This window comes from Mustelus asterias, chromosome 29, assembly GCF_964213995.1.
Source record: "Mustelus asterias chromosome 29, sMusAst1.hap1.1, whole genome shotgun sequence".
In the NCBI taxonomy this organism is placed as follows: Eukaryota; Metazoa; Chordata; class Chondrichthyes; order Carcharhiniformes; family Triakidae; genus Mustelus; species Mustelus asterias.
Window position 1 is genome coordinate 8,187,639 of NC_135829.1, and position 21,241 is coordinate 8,208,879.

At 48.5% G+C, this 21,241-nt stretch overlaps 1 protein-coding gene across 1 annotated transcript in view; it reads right to left on the minus strand.

Annotated features, from left to right (window-relative positions):
• The window catches only part of LOC144480530 (sorbitol dehydrogenase-like), a 56,745-nt gene extending 49,474 nt beyond the window's left edge, over positions 1-7,271 (minus strand). The window contains exons 1-2 of the mRNA XM_078200094.1: positions 7,113-7,271; positions 3,556-3,715 (exon numbers count right to left, since the gene is read on the minus strand). Of these exons, the coding sequence (XP_078056220.1) occupies positions 3,556-3,715; positions 7,113-7,263 (311 nt within the window). The 5' untranslated portion in view covers positions 7,264-7,271. The remainder of the gene's footprint in view (positions 1-3,555; positions 3,716-7,112) is intronic.
• Positions 7,272-21,241: the final 13,970 nt, after the last annotated feature.

Consider the following 21,241-nt stretch of genomic DNA (forward strand, 5'->3'; position numbering starts at 1 on the left):
TAATGGATAGAGTAGGTGAGCGGTCTAGGGGCGTGAGGGATGCAAATACCGGTAATGGGGAGTTCATGGTATGTCAATTTAGGATTGGGAACTCTTCATGGCACAATGGCACAGTCAGTTGGCACAGTGGCAAGCGCTGCTGCCTCGTAGTGCCAAAGATCCTGGTTCGATTCCGGCCCCAGGTGACTGTCTGCGGGGAGTTTGCATGTTCCCTTTGTTTCTGCGTGGGTTTCCTCCGGGTGCTCCGGTTTCCTCCCACAGATATGCAGGTTAGGTGGATTGGCCGTGCTAAATTGCCCCTTAGTGTCCAAAGATGTGTAGGTTAGGTGGATTGGCCATGCTAAATTGACCCTTATGTCAGGGGGATTAGCAGGGTAAATAGCTGGGTAACGGGGATAGACCTGGGTGAGATTGTTGTCGGTGAGGGCACGATGGACTGAATGGCCTCCTGCTGCACTGTAGGGATTCTATTCTGAACATTTTTGTGACAGTTTAATCCCCTTTAACAATATCGCTGAGATATTTCGATCCAAATTACAGTTCAGGACTGTGATACCAATACACAATCCTTCCCACATGTAATGTTGCAAAGGAGGCGCAAAGAAGCATTGGTGCGTTTCCTTGGTTCAACGCTTACACTTGCGAAGCCAAACAGCTGTGATAATGAGAATGATGGTAACTCACGGGTGTTGGCCAACACCTTTAATGGCGGCTATCTTGAGATCATGGGGCCTAATTCCACCCATCACCTCATGTTCCAGCTTTAGGCGTCTGTCCCAGATCCTTGGCAAGGCTGCTTAGACAGCACCTTCCAAACCCATGACCACCTCCATCTAGAAGGACAAGGGCAGCAGATACATGGGAACACCACCACCTGCAAGTTCCCCTCCGAGCCACTCACACTATCCCGACTTGGAAATATATCGGCCGTTCCTTCACAGTCGCTGGGTCAAAATCCTGGAATTCCCTCCCTAACGGCATTGTGGGTGTACCTACACCCCAGGGACTGCAGCGTTTCAAGAAGGCAGCTCACCACCACCAAGGTGCGGCACGGTGGCACAGCAGTTAGCACTGCTGCCTCACGATGCCAGAGACCTGGGTTCAATTCCGGCCTCGGGTCACTGTCTGTGTGGAGTTTGCACACTCTCCTCGTGTCTGCGTGGGTCTCCTCCGAGTGCTCCGGTTTCCTCCCACACTCCAAAGATGTGCAGGTTAGATGGATTGGCCATGCTAAATTGCACCATGTATAAGTTAGGGGGATTAGCAGGATAAAAATAATGGGGTTATGGGGGTAGGGCCTGGGTAAGAGTTGGTGCAGACTCGATGGGCTGAATGGTTTTCTTCTGCACTGTGGAGATTCTATAATTCTAAGAGCAATGGGCAATAAATGCTGGCCTGGTCAGTGATGCCCGCACCCATGAATGAATGAAACAAGAATCGCTGGTCCTCAAAACCCATGCCTTGTCTTTCTAAAACAGAAACTCTCAGTGTTGAGTACCCCTTCCCTCAACCTGCTGTGTGTGAGTCAGGCAAAGGCTCTGTCCCCCAGACAAGACAACTGGAAACTCCATTGAATGCCCAGGTAGTGAAGCATCCAAGTCATGTCATAAAGTGTGACCTGCCTAGGGGAATCCTGGAACCCCCTCCCGAACAGTGCTGTAGGTGTCCCTATATGTCGAGATGCCGGCGTTGGACTGGGGTAAACGCAGTAAGAGTTTTAACAACACCAGGTTAAAGTCCAACAGGTTTATTTGGTAGCAAACACCATTAGCTTTCGGAGCGCTGCTCCTTCGTCAGATGGAGTGGATATCTGGTCTCAAACAGGGCACAGAGACACAAAATCAAGTTACAGAATGCTGATTAGAATGCGAATCTCTACAGCCAAACTCCGGGAGCTCCGGTTTCCTCCCCACAGTCCGAAAGACGCGCTGGTTAGGGTGCATTGGCCATGCTAAATTCTCCCTCAGTGTACCCGAACAGGTGCCGGAGTGTGGCGACTGGGGTATTTTCACAGTAACTTCATTACAGTGTTAATGCAAGCCTAGTTGTGGCACTAATAAATAAACTGTACAGTTTCAATTTCTACCCATACACAACCAGGGACCATCGTATCAAACTCCCTACAGTGGGTCATTTGTTCATATCACAATAAAATCTAACTCTTCTTCACCATCTCATCGACGACAATATTAGTTTTGTGACAAAGGACAACAGCGGCCGTAACAGGGGTGGCTGAAATCAAGAATGAACTTTCCTGCACATTTTGTATCATCCCATCGAATGAGAAAGCCCACCAATGCCTCTACTTTCTCAGGAGGCTCAGGAAATTTGGCATGTCCACTATAATTCTCACCAACCTTTACAGATGCTCCATAGAAAACATCCTTTCCGGATGTATCACAGCTTGGCATGGCTCCTGCTCTGACCAAAACCGCAAGAAACTACAAAGGGTTGTGAACAAAGCCCAGTCCATCACTCAAACCAGCCTCCCATCCATTGACTCTGTCTACACTTACCGCTGCCTCGGAAAAGCAGCCAGCATAATCAAGGACCCCACACACCCTGGACATTCTCTCTTCCACCTTCTTCCATCAGGAAAAGATACAAAAGTCTGAGGACACGTACCAACCAACTCAAGAACAACTTCATCCCTGCTGCCTTCAGACTTTTGAATGGACCCACCTTACATTAAGTTGATCTTTCTCTATACCCTAGCCAAGAACATTATATTCTGCACCCTCTCCTTTCCTCTCCCCTATGTACTCTATGAACGGTATGTTTTGCCTGTATAGCGCGCAAGAAACAATACTTTTCACTGTATCCCAATACACGTGACACTAATAAACTGTAACACTACATTCTGCACTCTCTCCTTTCCTTCTCTCCTATGTACTCTATGAACAGTATGCTTTGTCTGTATAGCGCACAAGAAACAATACTTTTCATTGTACCCCAATACACGTGACAATCATAAATCAAATCAAAATCCAGCCCCTCGAATAGTCAGGATAAATAGGACACAGGGACTTCTGGACTCAAAACGTCAGCTCTTTTCTCTCCTTACAGACCTGCTGAGATTTTCCAGCATTTTTTCTTTCAGGATTAATAGTTGGGTTTGTTAGAGTCTACTTTACTCCAAACATCCGGCACGGTGGCACAGTGGTTAGCACTGCTGCCTCACAGCGCCAGGAACCCGGGTTCGATTCCCGGCTTGGGTCACTGTCAGTGCGGAGTCTGCACATTTTCCCCCACCGTGTCTGCATGGGTTTCCTCCGGTTTCCTCCCACACTCCGAAAGACGTGCTGGTTAGGGTGCATTGGCTGTGCTGAATTCTCCCTCAGTGTACCCGAACAGGCGCCGGAGAGTGGCAACTAGGGGATTTTCACAGTAACCTCATTACAGTGTTAATGTGAGCCTACTTGTGACAAATAAATGAACTTTAGACATCCTTTTGTGTATCCCTCCACTAAACTGAGGCTGCACTAAAGACGTGGAGATCTATGCTTAAATAGCTTGTCATTATAATAATATTAAAACTGTTGGCAAAGGACTAACTTGTAACAGTAGTTGGCTTTGTGGACATAAAATCGGCACATCGCCCCATCGTCAGGAGGAAAGCCAGCCTGGAAGCATGTTGGTGACAGGTTGTAACGCCCAATTCTAACATATTCATCGTTCTCTCTGGGGACAATAGGTTCGATGGTAACCTTGTCACCTGCAGCAAAGGGGAAAGAGAAAACTTGGAAACTTAGTGCACACAATAGTTGTAACAGTGTAGATCAGAGTGCGGTAAATGGGGACTGCATCAAATTAGGTGAATCACAGAGACATTTTGACGGGAGAGGCTTGTTTTCTGCTCGTCATGGACCGGATCCATGTACAATTCAGCGGCTAAAGTTCGTAGGTGTTCACTTTAACCCAACCCTTCAGGATTGCCCTGAAGTCTCCAGGAATTAAAGGTCGATCTCTGGGACATTGCTCTGTGTGTGTGCGTGTGAGAGACCCTGGAGGTCATTGGGACACAAAAAAACACTTCTGCTTTGCCATTTTCTTTGATTTCAGTCAAAATGGGGGGAAAAGGCTGTTGGGCCAACAGTCAACCTTCATCCAACTGGGCCATGAGTCTTGTTGCTTTCCGATTGGTGTAGGAAGGCAGCGTGTCACAAGGATGGACGTGTTGGCCGACTAATGGCTGGAGCGTGGAGGAAATCCATGTGATAAAACCTCCAGGAATACATTTAATCAACAGTTGGCAACCCGACTAACCAAGCTCTCAAGAGACAGTCACTGGCTAGGTGAGCCACAACTGTTTCCCCCTCCACACCACCCCCCACCCCCCCCTCCCCCAGGTGACATTTCCACATCCAACCTGGCCATTAGCAATCAGTTCCTTAGCCCTTAACAACCTGCCCAGAGGTCCTTGGTCCCATGACCTTTAACAACCAGTCCCTTGGCCTTCAGTAACCAGACGTTTGGCCTGTATCAATCAGTTGCTTTGCCTTCAATAACCAACCCACTGGCTTGTAACAATCAGTGCCCATGTCCTTCACACAACCTGTCAGTCCTGTGGCTCGTAACAACCAGCCCCTTGGCCCATAGTAACCAGTCCCTTGGCCCTTAGTAACCAGCCCCTTGGCCCTTAGTAACCAGTCCCTTGGCCCTTAGTAACCAGTCCCTTGGCCCTTAGTAACCAGCCCCTTGGCCCTTAGTAACCAGCCCCTTGGCCCTTAGTAACCAGCCCCTTGGCCCTTAGTAACCAGTCCCTTGGCCCCTAGTAACCAGTCCCTTGGCCCTTAGTAACCAGTCCCTTGGCCCTTAGTAACCAGTTCCTTGGCCCCTGGTAACCAGTTCCTTGGCCCCTGGTAACCAGTCCCTTGGCCCTTAGTAACCAGTCCCTTGGCCCTTAGTAACCAGTCCCTTGGCCCTTAGTAACCAGTCCCTTGGCCCTTAGTAACCAGTCCCTTGGCCCTTAGTAACCAGTCCCTTGGCCCTTAGTAACCAGTCCCTTGGCCCTTAGTAACCAGTCCCTTGGCCCTTAGTAACCAGTCCCTTGGCCCTTAGTAACCAGTCCCTTGGCCCTTAGTAACCAGTCCCTTGGCCCTTAGTAACCAGTCCCTTGGCCCTTAGTAACCAGTCCCTTGGCCCTTAGTAGCCAGTCCCTTGGCCCTTAGTAGCCAGTCCCTTGGCCCTTAGTAGCCAGTCCCTTGGCCCTTAGTAGCCAGTCCCTTGGCCCTTAGTAGCCAGTCCCTTGGCCCTTAGTAGCCAGTCCCTTGGCCCTTAGTAACCAGTCCCTTGGCCCTTAGTAACCAGTCCCTTGGCCCTTAGTAACCAGTCCCTTGGCCCTTAGAAACCAATCCCTTGGCCCTTAGTAGCCAGTCCCTTGGCCCTTAGTAACCAGTCCCTTGGCCCTTAGTAACCAGTCCCTTGGCCCTTAGTAACCAGTCCCTTGGCCCTTAGAAACCAATCCCTTGGCCCTTAGAAACCAATCCCTTGGCCCTTAGAAACCAATCCCTTGGCCCTTAGAAACCAGTCCCTTGGCCCTTAGTAACCAGTCCCTTGGCCCTTAGTAACCAGTCCCTAGGCCCTTAGTAACCAGTCCCTAGGCCCTTAGTAACCAGTCCCGAGGCCCTTAGTAACCAGTCCCTTGGCCCTTAATAACCAGTCCCTTGGTCCTTAGTTCCATGGTTCTTAACAATCAATCCTGTGGTCCTTAGTAACCATCCCCTTGATCTTTATCAACCAGTCCCTTGGCCTTTATCAATCAACACCTTACTCTTAGCTTTAAGCAATAAGTCCCGAGGCAACCAGTTCCCAGACACTTAATTAATCCCATTGTCCAGGCTGGATGGAAAGTGGGAAAGAGTCGGGCAATTTACACGGAACACCTTCACTCAGTTCATGAGCATGACCCCAATCTTCCTGTCGCTGGCTATTTCAATTCACCACCCTGTTCTATCTCATGCCCACTGACGATCTTTGGCTCGAGCAACGTTCCAGTGAAGCTCAATGTAACCTGGAGGAACAGTACCTCAACTTCCGATCAGGCGCCTTCCGGACTCAACATTGAGTTCAACAAGTTCAGACCATGAATTCTCTACTCCATCTTCACACCTTTTCAGATCCAACTTTTCTTGTCCCAACACCATCCCTGATGTCACCATCCAGCCACTCACCCACCTCCCCCCACAGGGCTATCCGCCACTTGTTTTATGTTTTGCTTTCTCAGAGTGCTGAGGCCTTGTTATGAAATTAACACATTCTGCTGTGTCTGATCGTTACACTACTGTTAGCACCGTTTTTAGTCTTTAAACTGTCATTAACACTCCTGTTTTATCTTGTGCAATCTCGCCTGAGCTCCTGATAAAAGCAAAATACTGCGGATGCCGGAATCTGAATCAAAAAGAGAAAATGCTGGAAAATCTCGGTCTGTGGGGAGAGTTTAAATGATGAAGGGTCATCCAGATTCAGAACGTTGGCTCTATTCTCTCTCCTCACAGAGGCTGTCAGAACTGCTGAGATTTTCCAGCATTTTCTGTTTCTGATTCTCCTGAGCTCCTACCTATCAGTTGTGATGACTTCAGTCAGGCAAATGAGGCTGGCCTGCCAGAGTCTGAACTCCCTGATTGAGTCCTCCCAAGTCAAAACGAAAAAGTGCAACTTTTCCAAGACATCCCTGATTGGGTCATCATCAAAAGATGTCCCTGATTGGGCCTTCAATTAGGACTCAATCAGGGAACCTCATGTTCCCTATTTAAAGCAGGTGCGTCAGTCTCTCTGCCTGCTGAAACAGGGAGCACACATGGAGCACTCTGTAAATAAAGGAACTTTTGGTGACGGGACCTTCGCCTCTGTGGATTTATGACAACTGACCGACTATTTTGCTCCACCTCAGTGCCAAGCCAATCACATTTCTCCCTCTCTTTAGCTCTGAAGAAGCATCATATAGGCTTGAAATGTTAACTCTGTTTCTCTCTCCCCAGATGCTGCCAGGTCTGCCGAGGTTCCCCAGCATTTTCCATTTTTATTGCCGATTTGCGACCTCCGCGATATTTTGCTTTGATTGTAGAACAAGTTACACTGTTGGCTCATTGTAAAACCACACATCAACTGACCTGCTTTGAGATGGTTCACGCCGCAGGACACTTTAACCACAGTGCCCGAGGCTTCGTGCCCAAGAACGAAGGGCTTCTTGACGACCATGTCGGCAAATTTTCCATCTGACCAGAAATGGACGTCGGCAGTGCAGATCCCAACAAAACCCATTTTCAGCAGGACATCTGGAAGAAGAGCACAACGAGAAAGCTAAAAACAGTGGATGCTGAATCCGATAACGCCAGGGTTTCTCGCTTACGTTGTGGAATCATCGAATCCATACAAGGCAGGAGGAGGCCATTCGGCCCATCGAGCCTCCAAAAACTCTCCGACAGAGCATCTTACCCAGGCCATTACCCCGCTCTATCCCCGCAACTCCACACATTTACCATAGCCAATGCATCTAACCGACACATCTGGGAAACTAAGAGGCAATTTAACATGGCCAATCCATCTAACCTACACATCTGGGACACGACGGGGCAATTTAGCATGGCCAATCCACCTAACCTACACATCTTTGGACACTAAGGGGCAATTTAGCATGGCCAATCCACCTAACCTACACATCTTTGGACACTAAGGGGCATTTACTATGATCAAGCCATCTAACCTACACATCCAGGAAACTAAGGGGCATTTTAGCATGGCTAATCCACCTAACTTGCACATCTGGGGCACTAAGGGACATTTTAGCATGGCCAATCCAACCAACCCGCACATCTTTGGACACTAAGGGACATTTTAGCATGGCCAATCCACCCAACCCACACATCTTTGGACACTAAGGGGCAATTTAGCATGGCCAATCCACCCAACCCGCACATCTTTGGACACTAAGGGACATTTTAGCATGGCCAATCCACCCAACCCGCACATCTTTGGACACTAAGGGGCAATTTAGCATTGCTAATCCACTCCAGAGGAATGTTAGGGCCTTGAACAGATGGGAACATGCATTTATCCTGACTTGATGGAAAGAATATCATGTGATATTTTAATTAATTAGTACTGCCAATCTCGAATATTAGGGGAGTGGGGTGGCAGTCAGTGCGTTAATGGGAGAAAGAGATGACTGATTGTTCAGGCTGTTCCCTGGGTCTATGGGTAACCCCAGCCTCCGATTCTGTCAAATTCCCACCCTCTGGTGAAGTAACTGGGATTCCCCAACACTTGAAAGTTGAAAAACCTGAATGGAAATGAGATCGTAGAAGTGTTAGTCCCCTACACTCTTTCCTGTCCCAGTTACGAGAAGGTGTGTTTTTTTATTCATTCGTGGGACATGGGCGTCGCTGGCTGGCCAGCATCTATTGCCCACCCCTAGTTTATCCAGAGGCAGTTGAGAGCAACCACTTTGCTGTGGCTCTCGAGTCACATGTAGGCCAGACCAGGTAAGGACGGCAGATTTCCTTCCCCAAAGGACATTCGTGAACCAGATGGGTTTTTTGGTCACTGGACTCGTCTCCTGGAGATTCAGGTTCGAAACCCACCACAGAAGCGGCACGGTGGTTAGCATTGCTGCCTCACAGCACCAGGGACCCAGGTTTGATTCCTGGCTTGAGTCACTGTCTGTGTGGAGTTTTCATGTTCTCCCCGTGTCTGCGTGGGTTTCCTCCTACAGTCCAAAGATGTAGGTTGATTGGCCACGCTAAATTGCCCATTAGTCAGGGGGACTAGCTAGGGTAAAATGCATGGGGCTATGGGGATTGGGATTGTGGTCGGTGCAGACTCGATGGGCTGAATGGCCTTCTTCTGCACTGTAGGGATTCTATGATTCTATGAAGAGATATTGAAATTTGAATTCAGTAAAAATCCACAATAAGTCTAACGATGACCATGAAACCATTGTCATAAAAACCCATCTGGTTCACTAATGTTCCTTTAGGGAAGGAAATCTGCCGTCCTTACCTGGTCTGGCCTACATGTGACTCCAGAGCCACAGCAAAGGCAGTGCAGGGACAACCCACCTGTTTTTATCATACCAGTGACGTTTTGGATTTTAAAGATATGAATAGTTTTTTAAAAATTTATTTATCAGCCACAAGTAAGGCTTACATTAACACTGCAATGAAGTTACGGTGAAAATCCCCAAGTCGCCTGTTCAAGTTCACTGAGGGAGAATTTAGCACGGCCAATGCACCTAACCAGCATGTCTTTCGGACTGTGGGAGGAAACCGGAGCACCCGGAGGAAACCCACGCAGATACGGGGAGAACGTGCAGACTCCACACAGACAGTGACCCAAGCCAGGAATCGAACCTGGGTCCCTGTGAGGCAGCAGTGCTAACCACTGTGCCACCGCCATTTAGGATAGGGAAAGATACCAAAGTATTAAGCTATGTACTAAGCAGATGAATATGATTGAGTGCAAAGAAGATTTACTCAAATGTTGCCAGGGCAGGAGAATTGTAGCTATGAGGAGAGATTGAGATTGTTTTCCTTAGAACAGAAAAGGCAACATGACTGAGGTACACAGAATTGTTTTTGATTTGATTTGATTTATTATTGTCACATGTATGAACATACAGTGAAAAGTATTGTTTCTTGCGCGCTATGCAGACAAAACATACCGTTCATAGAGAAGGAAAGGAGAGAGTGCAGAATGTAGCGTTACAGTCATAGCTAGGGTGTAGAGAAAGATCAACTTAATGCGAGGTAGGTCCATTCAAAAGTCTGACAGCAGCAGGGAAGAAGCTGCTCTTGAGTCGGTTGGTACGTGACCTCAGACTTTTCTATCTTTTTCCTGAAGGAAGAAGGTGGAAGAGAGAATGTCCGGGGTGCGTGGGGTCCTTCATTATGCTGACTGCTTTGCCGAGGCAGCGGGAAGTGTAGACAGTGTGAATGGATGGGGGGCTGGTTTGCGTGATGGATTGGGTTACATTCACGACCTTTTGTAGTCCCTTGCGGTCTTGGGCAGAGCAGGAGCCATACCAAGCTGTGATACAACCAGAAAGAATGCTTTCTATGGTACATCTGTAAAGGTTGGTGAGAGTCGTAGCTGACATGCCAAATTTCCTTAGTCTTCTGAGAAAGTAGAGGCGTTGGTGGGCTTTCTTAACTATAGTGTCGGCATGGGGGGACCAGGACAGGCTGTTGGTGATCTGGATACCTAAAAACTTAAAGCCCTCAACCCTTTCTACTTCGTCCCCAATGATGTAGACAGGGGCATGTTCTCCTTTACGCTTCCTGCAGTCGATGACAATCTCCTTCATTTTGTTGCCATTGAGGGAGAGATTATTGTTGCCGCACCAGTTCGCCAGATTCTCTATCTCATTCCTGTACTCTGTCTCGTCATTGTTTGAGATCCGACCCACTACGGTGGTGTCATCAGCAAACTTGAAAATCAATTGGAGAGAATTTTCCGCACAGTCATAGGTGTATAAGGAGTATAGTGGGGGGCTGAGAACACAGCCTTTTGGGGCACCGGTGTTGAGGATGATCGTGGAGGAGGTGTTGTTGCCTATCCTTACTGATTGCAGTCTGTGATTTAGGAAGTTGAGGATCCAGTCGCAGAGGGAGGAGCCGAGGCCCAGGCCACGGAGTTTGGAGATGAGTTTCGTGGGAATAATAGTGTTGAAGGCTGAGCTGTGGTCAATAAATAGGAGTCTGACATAAGTGTCCTTGTTATCTAGGTGTTCCAGGGTTGAGTGCAGGGCCAGGGAAATGGCATCTGCTATGGGCCTGTTGCGGTGGTAGGCAAACTGTAGTGGATCCAGGCAACCTGGGAGGCTGGAATTGATTCGTGCCATGACTAACTTTTCGAAGCACTTCATAATGATGGATGTCAGAGCCACCAGCCGATAGTTATTAAGGCACGCTGCTTGGTTTTTCTTAGGTACCAGGATGATGGTCTTCTTCTTGAAGCAGATAGGGACCTCAGATTGTTGTAAAGAGAGGTTGAAGATGTCTGTGAATACCTCCGCCAGCTGATCCATGCAGGATCTGAGTGCACGTCCGGGTACCCCATCCGGACCAGTAGGGTAGTGCTGCCTCTACCCCAAATGGTTGTGCATTGTCCATGCTAAATTCTCCCTCAGTGTACCCGAACAGGCGCCGGAGTGTGGCGACTAGGAGATTTTCACAGAAACCTTACTGCAGTGTTAATGTAAGCCGACTTGTGACTAATAATCATTGGAGTCATTACAGTGCAGGAGGAGGCCATTCAGCCCATCGAGCCTGCAACGACCACAATCCCACCCAGGTCTTATTCGCGTAACCCCACATGTTTACCCTGCTAATCCCCCCAACACTGGGGTCAATTTAGCATGGCCAATCAACCTAACACACACACCTTTGGATTGTGGGAGGAAACCGGAGCACCCGGAGGAAACCCACGCAGACACGGGGAGAACGTGCAAACTCTGCACAGTGACTTGAGGGCAGAATTGAACCCGGGTCCCTGGCGCTGTGAGTCAGCAGCGCTAACCACTGTGCCACCCTTATTTAATAAATAAAGGTATCAATGGAGGTACGGAAGATGGATGTCACAATGGAGCATGAAGACTGAAAGGGTTGGACACACTCAGCAAAGGGGTAAAACAGGCTTGAAGACTAACTAATACAGCCCACAGCAAGTAAAATTAAACCAGAATAGAGTGTCAGTAGCCCCAGAATTGGTGCACATCTGATACATCAAAAACATTTTTCAAGACTGTATATAACTTTATTGGAGGGCTGCTTCCTTGATCAAATGCTTCAGGTGAGGAGACGGAGTGGTGTCAGGGTGGCACAGTGGTTAGCGCTGCTGCCTCACAGCGCCAGGGACCCAGGTTCAATTCTGGCTCGGGTCACTGTCTGTGTGGAGTTCGCACATTCTTCCCATGTCTGCATGGGTTTCCTCCGGGTGCTCCGGTTTCCTCCCACAATCCAAAGATGTGCAGGTTAGGTGGATTGGCCCATGGGAATGGCCCCTTAGTGCCCAAAGATGTGCAAGTTAGTTGGATTGGCCATGCTAAATTGCCCCTTAGTATCCAAAGATGTGCAGGTTAGGTGGATTGGCCATGCTAAATTGCCCTTAGTGTCCAAAGATGTGCAGGTTAGGTGGATTGGCCATGCTAAATTGCCCCTTAGTGTCCAAAGATGTGCAGGTTAGGTGGATTGGCCATGCTAAATTGCCCCTTAGTGTCCCGAGATTAGTGCGGTAAATACATGGGGCTACGGGGATATGGCCTGGATGGGATCCTCTGTTGGTGAGTCGGTGCAGACCCAATTCCCCAAATGGCCTCCAGTGGATGCAGAATCAATGAATGGATTCAGGAAAGAGATGGATAAATATTTGATCAAAAGCAGGATAAAGGGCTTTGGGGAAAAGGCAGGGAAGTGGAGTTAGGATGAGTCTTGGGATAAGGGGCAGCAAATTTAAAACAGAGTTGAGGAGAAACTACTTCTCCCAAAGGGTTGTGAATCTGTGGAATTCGCTCCCCCAAAGTGCGGTGGATGCTGGGACAGTGAGTACATTTAAGGAGGAGTTAGACAGATTTTTAATTGGTAATGGGGTTGAAGGGTTAAGGGGAGAAGGCAGGAAAATGGGGATGAAGAGCATATCAGCCATAATCAAATGACGGAGGGGACTCGATGGGCCGAATGGTCTAATTCTGCTCCTATATCTTATCAACTTATGAGATGAAGATCAGCTATGATCAGATAGAAAGGCGGAGCAGGCTGGAAGGTCCTACCTACTCTCGCTCCGAGTTCCTATGTCCCTTCAATCCTGTGTAACGCTCACAGCAAGCAGTCATAGGGCCAAGAAATAAAATTGTCCGTTTCGGGCAGCTTCTGATGACATTAAGACCCATTTATTCACCGCAGTGATGCTAACGCTATATTGGGAGCCTGTAGCTGATAGGACTGTACAAGACAAGCTTGTGTAAGATTAGCTCAAAAGATTGGTTTTGGATTGAAAAAAAATAACATGACTTTATTGTAAACGAGTTTCTGTTGAGAGTCCTTGAATTAAGGGGAAAGATCGCAGGCAAAACTTTTGAAAAGTGACACCTGGCAACCTTGAAAAACAGCAACATATTCCAATATATTCTGCATAGATTAGGAGCCAGAATCTGAAAGGACTGTGGAGTAAATGCCTACTCAGCTTGACGCAGATCAAACAAGGAGCTCATGGAATACTTGGCACGGCGGCACAGTGGTTAGCACTGCTGCCTCACAGCGCCAGGGACCCGGGTTCGATTCCCGGCTTGGGTCACTGTCTGTGTGGAGTTTGCACATTCTCCCCGTGTCCGCGTGGGTTTCCTCCAAGTACTCCGGTTTCCTCCCACAGTCCGAAAGATGTGCTGGTTAGGGTTCATTGGCCATGCTAAATTCTCCCTCAGTGTACCCGAACAGGCGCCGGGGTTAATGTAAGCCGACTTGTGACACCAGTAATTAAACTTTAAGGTTGTGCCATTTTTCAAGGATGTAATTTCGTTGGAAACAGCTCAGAGGACATTTACCAGACCAGTACTTGAAGTGCGCGAGTTGTCTTCTGAGGAAATGGTGGACAGGCTAGACTTGTATCCACTGGAGTTTAACAGAGTAAGAGGCAACTTGATTGAAACATTTAAGATCTTGAGGGGGAGTCCATGACAGGGTGGATGTGGAGAGGGTGTTTCCTCTCGTGGGAGATTCTACAACTAAGGTGTTACTGTTTAAAAATGAGGGTTCACCCATTTAAAACAGAGATGAGGTGAAATTTGGCATGGTGGCACAGTGGTTAGCACTGCTGCCTCACAGCACCAGGGACCCAGGTTCAATTCCCGGGTCACTGTCTGTGCAGAGTCTGCACGTTCTCCCCGTGTCTGCGTGGGTTTCCTCCGGATGCTCCAGTTTCCTCCCACAGTCCGAAAGACGTGCTGGTTAGGGCGCATTGACCCAAACAGGCACCGGAGTGTGGCAACTAGGGATTTTTCACAGTAACTTCATTGCAACGTTAATGTAAGGCTGCTTGTGACACTAATAAATAAATAAACTTCCTCCGGGTGCTCCGGTTTCCCCCCACAGTCTGAAAGACATGCTGGTTAGGGTGCATTGGCCGTGCTAAATTCTCCCTCAGTGTTACCCGAACAGGAGTGTGGCGACGAGGGGGATTTTCACAGTGACTTCACTGCAGTGTTAATGTAAGCCGACTTGTGACACTAATAAATAAACTTTAAACTTTAATCCCACCTTCCTGCACCCGGCCCATAGCTTATAGCACTTAAGGTGCAGATCCAGGTACTTTTTAAAAAGAGTTTCGGGTCTCTGTTTCCACCACCTACTCGGGCAGCGAATTCCAGACCACCCTCTGCGTAAAACAGTCCTTCCTCATGTCTCCTCTACACCTTCCGCCACTTGTGGCAAATAATAAATAAACTTTAAATTCTCTCTCTCAGAGGCTCCTGACTCTTTGGAACTTTCTTCCTGGATAGGCGGCGGAAGCAGAATCTTTGAATATTTTTTTTATACTTTTCCAATTCAATCAAATCAAGTCCAATTCAGAGTCTCAACAAGTTGAGACATTTCCAATCCAAGCTGACAAGACAGGGTATGCGACCCTTTACCCAGTCTTGGGTCTGATCTACATGAGCCAAGCTGATTGGAGTAGGCAGACATCTCCGCCCCCAAGGCTTGATCTCATTTGCATCTTAGCCAAAAGGCTGAGATGCCGCTTTTAAAAATAGCTTCATATGAAAATGAAGCTCAAATGCAACCCAATAACCTCAACCAAGTGCAGCATCACCAGACCACACTTGATCCTAGCCAAAAGGCCGAGAAGCAGAATCTTTGAATATTGTTAAGGCAGAGGTGGCTAGATTCTTGGTAAGCAAGGAGGTGCGAGGTTATCGGGAGTAGGTGAGATGCAGATTCGAGTTTACTGTTAGATCAGCCAAGATCCAATTAAATGGTGGAGTAAATTCAAGGGGCTGAATGGCCTCCTCCAGCTCTTTGTTAGATATGTTTGCGTGTTTCACTGAAAGATTCATCGCATTATAACCCATTTATCTGACAAAACATACAATACCTTGCTGGGAAATATAATAACGGTAATAATAAACACACAATTTTAAAGGACATTAGGCTGGAGCAGAACTGACTTACCACCAGGGCAGAGCTCTGGAACTGGTCGTTTTTCCTGTGGAGAGAGGAAAGATGCCTTTTAAAGAGAAATCAGGTCCTTACAGGCTAATTCATATGTGCTAGAGATTGTAGGCAGACGGGCTTCTGTTGCTAACTTTATGTAGGCGGAAAATGCTCAAAAAAGACTTGGGCAGTGATCTTACCGCTCCGTTCGCACCACGTTCCCACCGCAGGGAAGTCGGAAAATTTGGTGGCCAGCCAACTCTCCCGTTCACTGCGGCGGGATGGGAAAATCCCACCGGCGCAAACGGTGGTGAGATTCCAGCCGACCTCGTTCATCAGACCAGCTAAATTAGAAAGAGGAATCATGCGGATTGGAAGTTGCTGGGCGGAATTTCACAACCCCGCTATGGCACGAGCCATCCATTGGCGTCCACTGGACTGTAAGACCCCGCTGCTGGTGGCGGATGGGGGGGGGGGGAGGAGGAGGGTGGGGGGGACCCCAAACTTCTGCCCAGTAACTCCATTTCTCTCTCCTGGTGGAGATGCCGGAGTTGGACAGGGGTGGGCACAGTAAGAAGTCTCACAGCACCAGGTTAAAGTCCAACAGAGTTTGGGCGGCACGGTAGCACAGTGGTTAGCACTGCTGCTTCACAGCTCCAGGGACCTGGGTTCGATTCCCGGCTTGGGTCACTGTCTGTGCGGAGTTTGCACATTCTCCTCGTGCCTGCGTGGGTTTCCTCCGGGTGCTCTGGTTTCCTCCCACAGTCCAAAGATGTGCGGGTTAGGTTGATTGGCCGTGCTAAAAATTGCCCCTTAGTGTCCTGAGATGCGTAGGTTAGAGGGATTAGTGGGTGGGATATGGGGGTAGGGCCTGGGTGGGATTGTGGTCGGTGCAGACTCGATGGGCCGAATGGCCTCTTTCTGTACTGTAGTGATTCTATGATTCTAGAGTTTATTTGGAATCACGAGCTTTCGGAGTGCTACTCCTTCATTGGGTGAGTGCATTTCTCTCTCCACAGACGCTGCCAGACGTTGTGAGATTTTCCAGCATTTTCTGTTTTAGTTATTTCAGTTAAATTAGATACTTAATGGGAGTCGGCGCTTTCATAGAACCATAGAAAAGTTACAGCATAAGAGGAGGCCATTCAGCCCATCTTGTCCATGCCAGCCCCAGATGCCCTTTTCTAATCCCACCTTCCTACACCCGGCCCATAGCTTAAAGCACTTAAGGTGTGGATCCAGGTACTTTTTAAAAGAGTTTAGGGTCTCTGCCTCCACCACCAACTTGGGCAGTGAATTCCAGACACCCAACACCCTATGCGTTCTTCCTCATGTCCCCTCTACACCTACTGCCACTCATCTTGAATCTATGTCCCCTGGTTTTAGCATTCTCCACCAAGGCAACACAGTGGTTAGCACTGCTGCCTCCCAGTGCCAGGGACCCGGGTTCAATTCGATGATGGTATGATTCTCAGGGAAACAATTATATCCTGTCCACTCTAATCTCTTCCCCTCATAATTTTGTACACCTCTGTCAAAAGTAAAGTTTATTTATAAGTCCACTTTCACACTGCAAAGAAGTGATTGTGAAAATCCCCTCGTTGCCACACTCCGGCACCTGTTCGGGTACACTGATGGAGAATTTAGCATGGCCAATGCACCCTAACCAGCACGTCTTTGGAGTGTGGGTGGAAACCGGAGCACCCGGAGGAAACCCACGCAGACACGAGGAGAATGTACAAACTCCACACAGGCAGTGACCCGAGGCCGGGAATCGAACCCAGGTCCCTGGTGCTGTGAGGCAGCAGTGCTAACCACTGTGCCACCGTGTTGCCCAAGTCCCAAACAAGTCCGTGTCCCAAATCACCTCACAGCATCCTTTGTTCCAAGGAAAATAACCCCAAACTATCCAATCAAAGGAGAGTGGATCTCACTGGTCATCACATGGGGGAGGCCACTTGGCCACCTTAGCTGACCAGCCAAAGAATAATCTTCCAATTCTCCCACCAACTCCTCCTTCCAAGTCCCCAACATATCTGCACTGTTTGCCTCCCGGCTATCCGATCCCCGAGGACCTTTCCAAGGGTCTGATGACTTCTTTACATATAGAAGCTTCACCTGACCTGACTCCTAAATTGTTCATCTCTGACGAAGAATCACCCAGATTCAAAACATTAGCTCTATTCTCTCTCCGCACATGCTGATGAGATTTTCCAGCATTTTTTATTTTTGTTTCAGATTCCAGCATCTGCAGGAACTGTTCCTGAGGGTGAAAGGGGAGAGTCCAAAACTAGGAGGTCATAGTTTGAGGATAAGACTAAACATTTCAGGACTGAGGTGAAAATAAATTTCTTCACCCAGAGAGTGGTGAATCTGTGGAAGAAAATAGTTGAGGCCCAAACGTTGTGTGATTTCAAGAAGAAATTAGTTTATAAAGGTTATTTATTAGTCACAAGTAAGGCTTTACATTAACACTGCAATGAAGTTACTGTGAAATTCCCCTTGTCGCCACACTCCAGCACCTGTTTGGGTCAACGCACCCTAACCAGCACGTCTTTCAGAACGTGGGAGGAAACCGGAGCACCCGGAGGAAACCCACGCAGACACGGGGAGAACGTGCAAACTCCACACTGACAGTGACCCGAGCCCGGAATCGAACCCGGGTCCCTGGTGCTGTGAGGCAGCAGTGCTAACCACTGTGCTACCGTGCTGCCCATTAAATTAGATATAGCTCTGAGGGCTAAAGGGATCAAGGGATATGGGAGGAAAGGGGGAATCAGGATATTGAGTTTTATGATCAGCCATCATCATAATGAATGGCGGAGCAGGCTTGAGGGGCCGAATGGCCTCCTCCTGCTTCTAGTTTCTATATGATTTGCTTTTACCCTAAACTGATCTTTAACTTTAGCCTGCGACACCTTGTCTCATGTCTTAGCGAGCACTGGAAGAAGATAAGGACATATGAAATAAGACTGGGGCCCAAGTCTACCCTGCTAAACAAGATCGCAAGTGATCTGACTGTGGCCTTAACTCTCATTTTCTGCCTACACCTTTGCACCCACCCACATCCTCTGCACCCACCCACCCCTCTGCACCCACTCACATCCCCTGCACCCCCACCCACATTCCCCTGTACCCACCTACATCCCCGCCAACCCCCCACATCCCCTGCACATCCCCCCACCCACATCCCCTGCACCCACTCACCCACATCCCCTGCCTCCCCCCCACCCACATCCCCTGCACCCCCTCACCCACATCCCCTGCACCCCCTCACCCACATCCCCTGCACCCCCTCACCCACATCCCCGACTCCCTTGTAGAACAGAAATCTGACTAACGTGGCCCTCAACATTGATGCACTTTGAAGTCCAATCAGGCCCGAGGACACAGTCTCCGAATAAAGGGGCGCCAATTTCAGACTGAGAGGAGGAGGAATTTCTTCTCTCAGAGGGTTGAGAGTCTTTGGAACTCCTTGTCACAGCGAGCTGTGGTTGCAGAGTCCTTGTGTATATTTAAGGCTGAGATAGATTTTTGATCAGGAGGGGGAAATCAAGGGTTATGGGGAAAGGGGAGGAAAGTGGACGTGAGGAATGTTGGACCAGCCACAATCCTATGGAATGGGGCAGAGCAGGCTCGAGGGGCTGAATGGTCTACTCCTGTTCCTATTTCTTATGGTCTTATGTACACCCTCTCTCGATAAAATGAGGCAACGGAGACGATAGTTTAAGACTAAAAACCTTATTTCCTCCAGTCTTTCCTCATAGCTCAATCCTCTCACGCTGGGAGAACGTTTTGTTACTCTTATCTGCGTATGATGAATATGAAACGTATCCTCCAGGTTAATGGTCCTGCCCAGCACTTGGTCCATCACATTTTAATTGGAAAATTAACGATAGCCATCTTTAACCCTTATATGACACCTTGTTCAGTCGCATTTTGGAGATAATTCATTTGGAATATTTCCGATGTTAGAGAATGTTAATAGAATTCCATGAACGGGACGGCACGGTGGCACAGTGCTTAGCACTGCTGCCTCACAGCGCCAGGGACCCGGGTTCAAATCCAGTCTCGGATCACTGTCTGTGTGGAGTTTGCACATTCTCCCTGTGTCTGCATGGGTTTCCATCTGCTGTTCTGGTTTCCCCCCACAGTCCCAAGGTGTGTGGGTTCGGTTGATTGGCCATGCTAAATTGACCCTAGTGCCAGGGGGATTAGCAGGGTAAATATGTGGGGTTGCGGGAATGGGGTCTGGGTGGGATTGTGGTCGGTGCAGACTTGACATGCTGGTTAGGTGCATTGACCCGAACAGGCACCAGAATGTGACAACTCGGGGAATCTGACAGTAACTTCATTGCAGTGTTAATGTAAGCCTTACTTGTGACACTAATAAATAATCTAACTTTAACTTTTTAACTTCTGCACTGTAGGGATTCTATGTGAACTTTGTCTAGCAACCTAAGTCCTTACCACTGGCTCAATAAAATGCTACTTCATGCCTCGCTGCTACATTGCCTGGAGATGGGTCCTTATTCCCAGATACCAATTTATGAATTAGGAGCTGGAGTGGGCCATTCGGCCCCTCGAGCCTTCCCTGTACAAGAAGCAGGAGCAGGAGTAGACCCTATGTCTGGCTGAAACCAAAAGAGAAAATGCTGGAAAATCTCAGCAGGTCTGGCAGCATCTGTAAGGAGAGAAAAGAGCTGATGTTTCGAGTCCAGATGACCCTTTGTCAAAGCAGATGCTGCCAGACCTGCTGAGAGTTTCCAGCGTTTTCTCCTTTGGTTTTAGATTCCAACATCCGCAGTAATTTGCTTTTATCCATATGGCTGAGCTTGCTCCGGCCATTCAGTACGATTACGGCTGATCTCGGGATTCGCCTGCACATTCCTCATATCGCTTGATTTCCTGAGAGACCAAGAACCTGTTTATCCCAGCCTTGGGTGGAATCCGGAACCAGGGGTCACAGTCTGAGGATACGGGGTAAACCACTTAGGACTGAGATGAGGAGAAACTTCTTCACCCAGAGGGTGGGTGAATGTGTGGAATTCACTACCACAGAAGGCAGTTGAGGCCAAAACATTGCATATTTTCAAGAAGGAGCTGGATATAGCTCCTGGGGCTACAGAGATCAAAGAATATGGGGGGAAAGTAGGAACAGATTACTGAGTTGGATGATCAGCCATGAACACATTGAATGGTGGGAACAGGCGCGAAGGGCTGAATGGCCTTATTCATAGAATCCCCACAGTACAGAAAGAGGCCATTCAGCCCATCAAGCCTGCATCAACTCTCTGACAGAGTATCCCATCCAGGACCTCTCTCTCTCCCCCGCCATATTCCCTGTCACCCTACACATTTACGGCCAATCCTCCTAACCTACACATCTTTGGACACTAAGGGGCAATTTAGCATGGCCAATCCACCTAACCTACACATCTTTGGAGACTAAGGCACAATTTAGCATGGCCAATCCATCCTAACCTACACATCTTTGGAGACTAAGGCATAATTTAGCACAACCAATCCACCTAACCTACACATCTTTGGAGACTAAGGCACAATTTAGCATGGCCAATCCACCTACTTGCACATCTTTGGACTGTGGGAGGAAACCGGAGCACCCAGAGGAAACCCACGCAGATCCAGGGAGTATGTGCAGACTTCGCACAGTCACCCAAGGCTGGAATTGAACCCGGGTCCCTGGCGCTGTGAAGCCACCATGCTCCTGCTCCTATTTTAGTGAACTTTCACTCTATCGCCTCCAATGCCAGCATTATCCTTTATTCAATGTGGAGACCAGAACTACAGACAGTGCTCTAGATATGGCCTCACCAAACCTCTGTGCAACTCCATAAGATATTGGAGCAAAATTAGGCTGTTCGGCCCATCGAATCATGGCTGCCATTCAATCATGGCGAAGTTTCTCAACCCCATTCTCCTGCCTTTTCCCCGTAACCTTTGATCCCCTTACCAATCAAGAACCTATCTATCCCTGTCTTAAATACACTCAATGACCCAGCCTCCACAGCCTTCTGTGGCAATGAATTCCACAGATTCACCACCCTCTGGCTGAAGAAATTCCTAATCTCGGTTCT